The sequence below is a fragment of the Rosa chinensis genome, chromosome 2, assembly GCF_002994745.2.
Source record: "Rosa chinensis cultivar Old Blush chromosome 2, RchiOBHm-V2, whole genome shotgun sequence".
NCBI classification, from domain to species: domain Eukaryota; kingdom Viridiplantae; phylum Streptophyta; class Magnoliopsida; order Rosales; family Rosaceae; genus Rosa; species Rosa chinensis.
Genome location: NC_037089.1, coordinates 71,673,511 through 71,681,926, shown reverse-complemented (window position 1 = coordinate 71,681,926; position 8,416 = coordinate 71,673,511). Strand labels below are relative to the sequence as shown.

Genomic DNA, 8,416 nt, shown 5'->3' with positions numbered 1-8,416 from the left:
TGCTGAGTGTTTGGTAAACTGGCTTTTTAGAAGTGCTGTCAGTGGCAAAAGGAGTGACAAAGTGTTTGGTAAACTAAACTGGCTTGTGTTTTTTATTTGTGGAATGACCAAATTGGACATTAGAGATTATTTTGCATTAATTATTTGGTAAATGATTAATATTTGTATAAATTTCATTGGAGCAATCCTGGCCATCCATTTCCTCCACCGCTTGATCAGGGTCGTCCTTTGTTAATTGCACCAATCTATATATATGAGCCTTGATCAGTGGGAACACCAGAAGGATCGAGAGAGGGAGAGAACCAGAGTTCTCTAGCCCGAGACGCACCGCGACCCGGCTGGCGCTCCACCGTCAGGTCACCTCCGGCCGGCGCTCATACACCATCGTCTTTGTCTCGCCGTCGCCAGCAGCCCTCTGTCCTTAGATCGTCCATGCATTGAACGGAGACGGAGAATCGACAACGAGAAGCCCCGAACTTTCTTGGGCCACCACTGCAACTTCCAGCGACCGATTAAGCTGAATTTGGTATGGAATCCCACCTCCTCGTCATGCTCAACACCCCAGTATGATTAGTTTTCCTATTTAATCAAGTTTTGACGAATTTGTTTCTGGGTTGCTTCTGCCTCCTTCGCGGTTCCTCGACGTCGGCAGCTTTCCGAGCTCTTCCCGGCTTCATTTTGGCTTGGTTGCATCAGTAGGAGGAAGCTGGCCACAATTGGAGTAGAAAGCCACGAACCTGCTAGGTTGCAAACGTCGAACTCCATTACCAGTCGAGCTTGTAGGACGGAGTTGATCAACTCGGCGTCGACTAGGCTATCTCCGGCAATTGTGTTCTTCGTCATTGAGGTTTCATCTGCAAATTCTACCCCAGAAGGTAAAATTGAGGTTTTGTACTTCTGGGTACCCTTGATAGATTTGTTGAACTGTGATAAGGGAGAGAGGTGGGGGAGCAGGGGAGTTGTGATGCTGCGGGTGTGATGAGGGAGAGAGATGGGGAACAGTGACGAAAATGGTTGAGCTGAAATTGTTTCAGCTTGGAAGGGCAATTTTGGCATTTTGGAAGTTTCATTAATCTACAGTAACTACCGCTACAGTATTTCGGTGGCTTCTGGCTTCTGGAAGCTGCATTCTTCAGCTTCTGCTTATCTAAGGAAGCCACAGCAGCTTCTGAAAAAAGCTGCCAGGAAGCTCAGTTACCAAAAGCCATTTTGAACTGGGCTTATAAGCACAGGAGCTGAAAAGCTCCCCCAGACACAGCCTAAACTTGCTAATGTTTGGGAGAATAGTCTATTTCCTTGTGTCATTCAAGCTTTCCATCTGATATTTTTAATTCGTGTTGTAGTTGCTTAAAATATCTTATCTAAAAAGGACGAAAACAGAGGCCCAAATAGAGACAGATCAAAAATCCAGCCCACGGGATTAGGGAAAGGCCCTTTATAATAAGATTCCAAGTATCCAGCACTCAGAAGTCAGAAGTCAGAAGCAGCAGCCAACAAACAGAGCAGGAACGCTACTGGAAATGTCACTCCGGCTAGAGATAGGGTTCCGGTGAACGCTGAAGCGACCGAATTTGTAAGTTTGTAGGGTTTCTTTCAGTCAATTTGGGCGCCGGTGAGAGATAGAGAGTAATTACAATGGGGGACGGCGCTATGGTGCTTAAGCGAGCTCATACCGACTTTGGCGACTACGAGGAAGATGTGATTGCGGAGATCCTAGCAAGGCTTCCGGCCAAATCCCTGATGCGATTCCGGTGCGTCTGCAAGTCATGGCGTGCTTTGATCTCTGATTCCTATTTTGTAAAGAAACACCTCAGCTATGGAGAGAGAGGCATCACCGAGAGCGCTCAGAGGCTCATTTTCATGCTGGATCCTCCCTTGGCCTTGGACTGTGAAGCCTTGAAAAGCATGGAGGACTATGAAGCCTTGGAAAGTATTAAGGATGATATTCATGGTCCTGGTCCTGGTGCTGGTGGTCACTTTGCAGTCTCCCAGCTGGATTTTCCGGTAACGAAAACTATCTCTGATTTCAGTTATAGAGTTCTTGTTGGTGCTTGCAATGGCTTGGTATGTGTAGAAGTAGGCTACGAGGCCATTCTGTTATGGAACCCTTGTACTAGAGACTCCAAGGTTTTACCAAAACCTCCTCGAGTTGTAGACTCCAAGTTTAGCAACTATCTTTATGGATTCGGGTATGATTCTGCTAGTGACGACTACAAGGTGATATGGGGGTTCGCTTGTTATTCAAATGGTGCTACCGTGATTGACATCTTTTCACTGAAAACAGGTTCATGGAGGACCGTCAAAGACATTGGTTATGTTTCATTAATAACACAGCAGGGGTTGTTCTTAAACGGAGCTCTGCATTGGTTATATAATCTACCTGAAGGGGTCACACAAATTTTGTCTTTTGATTTAGGGGAGGAGAAATTTCAGAAGACGATTCCATTACCCTATGATGACTGGTTTGATGATCCCATGATTCATAAAAATTGCCTCTGTGTACTTAATTGCCCAACTGGAACCAACAGTTTCAACATATGGATGATGAAAGAATATGGGGTCAAGGAATCCTGGACTGAAGTCTTACAATTTTCTCTGGAGAATTATGTAGAGTCTTATGATGATTTAAGAGGATATTTCAGGCCTGTGTGCATTTTAGAGAACGGTTTAGTTTTGATTGATCAGATAGGTGTGTGTGAAGACCTCATGGTATTATCTGATCTAAAGGAGAAGAAATTCAAGCATTTTGTTGAGGTCGCAAATGACTTGGAGTTTAGAACAGTCATTTACCGAGAGACATTAGTTTCACCAGACGCCCACACATACAAAACCAACAATGTGAGTATTCTTTATCCAGTAACATTAGAATTGTGTCATACATTTGGTGAAGTTTGCTTTTGGGTTTGCTATTTTGTAACTTATCCACTTTCTTCAGCCTTCATCCATAATCGGTGTAACTGTTCTCCACGGTAATTTTATTGGAAAACCATGTTAGGCATGATATGTCATCATATTTGATTCAAATGCATAAATATGGAGAATCTGATTTGCCAAATCTTGTCAATAGATGGCACACAGCTACAAGTATCAATTATCTGATTCTTTGTATGCCGCCCCAAGTGTTGTTAAATGGAGAGAATTCAATGTCTTACTTCAGAAGTTATGTGTGAGTTTTACCTCTTTTAGTACCTTTCCTGTTTAAATACTGTTGGAATTTTTGTCACAGTTTAGCTATATCCAAGGCAGACTCCAGGTTCCAACATTATGTCCAGTGACCAACGCACTAGACAAATCATCTGCTTCACCATTTTATTCCAATTATACTATCATTTCTAGATTTGTTCTTCCTTTTCATTTCACTGGTATTAGGCTATTAGATGGAGAGGAAATATGTTATATTGGATAACTGCTTTCTGTTCTGAATGAGTGGAATGCTTGTAATTTCAACTTATAACTCGTTATTGTCTTGATTTGTAGGTGAGCTAGTAGCCCGTTGCTGTAGTTCTCAAGGAAATAGGGAGGCGAAAGTGCTTTTGTAGAAGCAACCTGGTTGTAATCCAAGGTGGGCCTCATTTTGAGGAGGGGGAGGTATGTGTAATGTTTCTCCTTCACTTGGAAACAAGTTAGGAGATCCAAAAAGTCATTTGGTTATGTAGAAAATGGATGCAGCGTTGTTTATAGGTGTTGTGTGAAATATCTCGTCTTTGTAAACCTATTACGGTTTTTTCTTATGACTATCAAATATTGAAATGTTAGCTCGTCATCCAATCAAAAAGTACTTCTTATTACATATGAAACTCCGTTAGCCAGGACAAAAGAAACTTACCACTGTTAAGAAAGAGCAATTAGATTTGCCAAAAATAAAAAAATAAAGACGTCATTTGGATTAGAGAAAATGTTACAAACAGTACCCGAACTAAGACTCATTTTTAATTTCAGTACCTGACTATGCAAAACTATCACTTTGGTACCCCAAGTTTGAAATCTAACCCAATGATGGTACACGACGTCCATTACGGCGTTAACTAGCTAACCACGTGGCATATTTTGAAGCCCTCATGGTTTGCCACGTAGCAAAGACTAAACGCTGTGATGGACGACGTGTACCATTCTTGAGTCGAGCTTCAAACTTGGGGTACTAAAGTGATAGTTTTGCATAGTCAGGTACTGAAGTTAGGAGTCGGCCTTAGTTCGGGTACTGTTTGAAATATTTTCTGTTTGGATTAAGAATAGGTTCTCGGGACTGAATGATCAAGTGATTTGCTATTTGGTATTGCAAATTAATTGAGTAGCTGAAAAGGATGTTGATTGAATCTCTACAGTCTTTCTATGAAATCCTAGCCAAGTAGCCATCTTATCACGAAATTCTAGCTACAAGATACTTGTATTATACTAATTAGTTACTAAACTAGTCGGTCTTGTGACTGGTTCTGCAGTATTGAACATCTCAACTTCATATTCAGTTCAGATTTTTCGCGATGTGTTAACGTAATTATAGCAACTCATAGCCATATACTGCAAGTGTATTTTCCACGAACATAATGTAATGTCATATACTATGTAGGGAGCCTCCCTTACCTATAAAAGAGAGGTATTTAACTATTTTTCAAGAATTATGCTTGGTGACAGAAGAGGTGTTACCGTACATAAGGTATTTTCCATGGCATATACCGTAATGTCAATAATGCTTGGGTCATAGTAATACTAAAGGTATGTACATTAACCCTTGCATGGCACTGATGGCAGTTAGCAGCTATTAACTATAAAACTAGAAAGAAAACCATTCCATGACCTGGTTCCTTAAGAAGTAAATTGAACTAGAGATTTCGAATAAAGAAAAAGAAAAAGAAATAACAAGAACTAGAAGAGGATTCGAACCTACAAAAAGGAATGCAGCTTGCCAATTGTGCCTTGATAAAATATTCCCAAAAAAATTCATTGGGAGAAACGCTGGTGGTATTGTAATGTTAATGAAAAATAAATCGATTAAAAAGAATAGTGGTTATTTATTTTTTGAACATAAAATAATGGTGGTTTAGCTATTTTTTCAATTTACACTTTTATCTATTTATATTTTATTAACTTAAGTTGATAATTATGCTATTAAAATGTATTATAGACACTTCACAATTTGGTGAAACCCTTTGACAATTGACACCAAAAGAGAGCCTCCATTTATCTTTACTACTATATATGTCTTCTTGTAATCACCAAATAAAATGAAAAAGTCAAACAAACAAACTAAATATCAAAAGAAACACCTAACTTTCGCCATCGATCTGTTTACTCAAAGCCAACAAACCGCCCATAACCGTGTTGGGGAACTAGATCTACAGCCTTTGGGTCTATTCGTTAGCTTAGCTTTATGCCTTTGTTGGATATAATACCATTATTGTAGTAGTTCTTGCACAAACCTCTTCGATCGAGGTTGAATATGGACAAGATAAAGATTAGACTTATTGGAGATCGAGAGCAAAATATCAGGCTTCTTTCGTCAATATTTTTCGAAGTACAATTTCACCCATCGCCGTTTCAACCATCTTCTATTTTATGAAATGAATGGCCCCTTAGTTATCGGACTTTTTGGTAAGACAGTTTGTTAAGAACATACCAGATGAAAGCAACAGAGCTACGGAAAGCAATAAAGTTCGTGAGTGTTCGTGCAAATCCTATCATTTCAAGTACTTTCACAAACAAAAGCGCTCAGCAGAATCATGAAATCCATGAAGAGTACTACTAGTCCAGTACTGATGTCGACACAGTTTCTGGAGTTCGCTGCTCTTATTATCATCCTACCGCTCTTCATCTCTCTGGCTCGAGCAGAAGTTCATTACTACGATTTTATAGTAAGTCCATTTTAATGGTTGATTTCCCAGTTCGATCATCCATTCGCGTCAACCATTCTATGTTCACTCTGTATTGTTATTCATTCTAGATACTCATGCATGCAATGATACTAGACTAATATTTTTAACCTTTTACTAGTTCATGTGCCTCTTGGTAATCACAATTTCGATTTTTCAATTAGGTTAAGGAGGTAAACTTCACTAGATTGTGTGAATCAAAGCTCATGTTAGTAGTAAACGAGAGCTATCCAGGTCCAGCAATACGAGCTCGCAAAGGGGATACAATTTATGTTAATGTTTACAATCAAGGATTTTATGGTTTCACCATTCACTGGCAAGTCCCATCACACGACCTCCCCTATCTGTTTAGTGTATCCTTTACACGATACAACACTTCTACTTTACATTCTTAAAATGGATCATCTCTTTCTGTTTGTAAAATTAACATGCAAACTATGTATGATGATATATACAGGCATGGAGTAAAGCAACCAAGAAATCCATGGTTTGATGGCCCAGAATATGTGACACAATGCCCAATATCACCGGGAACAAATTTTACCTATCAAGTTCAGTTGACCACAGAAGAAGGAACTCTGTGGTGGCATGCTCATAGTGACTGGACTAGGGCAAGCGTTCACGGTGCCATTGTCATCTTGCCTGCTCTTGGAACAACATTTCCATTTCCTGAGCCTGATGAAGAGGAGATCATTGTGTTCGGTACAATTACTCACTAGGCTAGTCAATATTGTTCAGTATTCAACTATACACAACCTAATTACAGGCATGTGTGCATCATATATATGCTAAGTAAAGTAAGCTGATCCAATTGCAGGATCTTGGTATTTGGGAAATTTGAAAGAACAGGTTGACGAGTGTCTGGACCCTGCAACCAACTCTAACTTACCCATAGCAGCTGGTTACACAATTAATGGCCGGCTTGGAGATTTTTCTCCATGCTCCAAAAGTAAGCATATATATGTTTTTATCAGGTGGTTCACCTAGCTAGTAAGTGACTTAGATTATTGCATATGCTTGTAGATACAACGTATCGTCGTAAGGTGGACTATGACAAGACATATCTTCTTCGGATAGTGAACGCAAACATCGATGTAGAGTTTTACTTTGCCATTGCTGAACACAACCTCACTGTGGTTGGCTTGGACGGCTCCTATACCAAACCCATCAACACAGGCTATATAGTGATAGCCCCTGGACAAACAATGGACGTGTTGCTCAACACAAATTCGGCTCTGGGGAGCTATTACATGGTCGGAAGAGAATACATAAGTGCTACAGTTGACACAGTATCTGACTCTGCGAATGATGCTATTGCAATCCTTGAATATAATGGTAACTATACCACTTCCGAAGCTCCTTTATTTCCCCAACAAATTCCCAGTTCCTTATCCCAAACAGATGCATTCAACTTCTACGGAAATATTAGAAGCTTAGCCACCCCAGAGTATCCTATAAATGTCCCAAAAGAGAGCGACATAACTACCAAAATGTACATAACAGCTTCCGCCAACGCTCTTTATTGTACTCCAGATTTAGGTCCCTCATGCGTAAACATATCTTTTGCTGCAAGCGTCAATAATATCAGTTGGGTCAATCCGAGAGAATCTATCTTACAAGCCTACTACAGGTAAGATACATGCACATTAACTATGAACTAGATGTATGGAAGCTAGCTTGTCATGGTTAATTTTATTTCACTTGAGAATTGGTTTTGATGGATCTTTATATACATGTAGGAACATAAGCGAGCCGGTTTATGAAACAGATTTTCCAGACGAACCACCTACTTATTTTAACTTCACTGAAATAGCGATGACACTAGATCGAGTGTTGACAGTCCAAGGGACAAAGGTCAAGGTGCTAGAATATAATGAAACAGTTGAGATGGTGTTTCAAGGAACTGATGTGATGGGTGGTTCCGTGAATCATCCAATGCACTTGCATGGACATAGCTTTTATGTGCTTGGATTTGGCTTTGGGGATTTCTTGGCAGAGAGAGACTCAAAAGGTTATAATTTGATTGATCCTCCTTACGTAACAACGTTTATAACTCCCAAAAACGGATGGTTAACCATCAGATTTGTAGCGAATAATCCAGGTAATTACAAATATGCCTCGCTGTCCCTCGATCCATATCAATCAATAACCCTAGTAAGATATGAGATTCTAATATTTGATCTATTATTTGTCTTGCAGGTGTGTGGTTTTGGCATTGTCACATGGAGAGACACTTGACATGGGGTATGGAGTCTGCTTTTATAGTGAAGAACGGGGGCACAACTGAGACTAATATGCTCGGTCCTCCAGCTATCTTGCCTTCCTGTGATGTTCCATTGGATTCTGCTACAATCCTAAGTCACGCAGAATTGATTAAGAATCAAATAGAGTAATTAATTGTTCATATCAATCTATCCTAGTTAATAATGAATTATGGATCTTTTCCCGTATACCCAAAAAGTTCCTGTATTTTTCCCAATTGCCCAAAACTTTTGTATTGCACTATTGCTGATAGAAAAAGACTAATAGGGATGGTTTTTTCGGAAAAATGT

The 8,416-nt window shown here is 39.9% G+C and overlaps 2 protein-coding genes across 3 annotated transcripts; both read left to right on the top strand.

Annotated features, from left to right (window-relative positions):
* The first annotated feature begins 1,451 nt into the window (after positions 1-1,451).
* On the top strand, positions 1,452-3,763 carry LOC112187796 (putative F-box protein At3g16210). 2 transcript variants are annotated; one of them, XM_024326730.2, is made up of 3 exons: positions 1,452-2,838; positions 3,068-3,166; positions 3,478-3,763. In XM_024326730.2, the coding sequence occupies exons 1-3, from the start codon at positions 1,636-1,638 to the stop codon at positions 3,484-3,486; spliced, it is 1,311 nt and encodes a 436-aa protein (XP_024182498.1). In that variant the 5' UTR covers positions 1,452-1,635; the 3' UTR covers positions 3,487-3,763. The 2 variants fall into 2 exon arrangements, with proteins under 2 accessions (XP_024182498.1, XP_024182499.1); XM_024326731.2 differs by lacking the exon at positions 3,068-3,166 and having other exon boundaries at positions 1,453-2,838.
* A 1,506-nt stretch (positions 3,764-5,269) lies between these two features.
* On the top strand, positions 5,270-8,413 carry LOC112187856 (putative laccase-9). The gene is made up of 7 exons (XM_024326809.2): positions 5,270-5,846; positions 6,029-6,180; positions 6,322-6,566; positions 6,682-6,813; positions 6,888-7,494; positions 7,604-7,965; positions 8,064-8,413. Exons 1-7 carry the CDS (start codon positions 5,715-5,717, stop codon positions 8,255-8,257), a joined length of 1,824 nt encoding a protein of 607 aa, XP_024182577.1. The 5' UTR covers positions 5,270-5,714; the 3' UTR covers positions 8,258-8,413.
* The last annotated feature ends 3 nt before the right edge of the window (positions 8,414-8,416 follow it).

Excerpts from the sequence above, each read along its gene's own strand:
- LOC112187796 (XM_024326730.2), top strand. The coding sequence starts at position 1,636 with ATGGGGGACGGCGCTATGGTGCTTAAGCGAGCTCATACCGACTTTGGC. Across the intron at positions 2,839-3,067 it reads ACACATACAAAACCAACAAT|ATGGCACACAGCTACAAGTA; the intron begins GTGAGTATTCTT and ends TCTTGTCAATAG.
- LOC112187856 (XM_024326809.2), top strand. The coding sequence starts at position 5,715 with ATGAAATCCATGAAGAGTACTACTAGTCCAGTACTGATGTCGACACAG. Across the intron at positions 6,181-6,321 it reads TATGGTTTCACCATTCACTG|GCATGGAGTAAAGCAACCAA; the intron begins GCAAGTCCCATC and ends TGATATATACAG. Across the intron at positions 7,495-7,603 it reads ATCTTACAAGCCTACTACAG|GAACATAAGCGAGCCGGTTT; the intron begins GTAAGATACATG and ends ATATACATGTAG.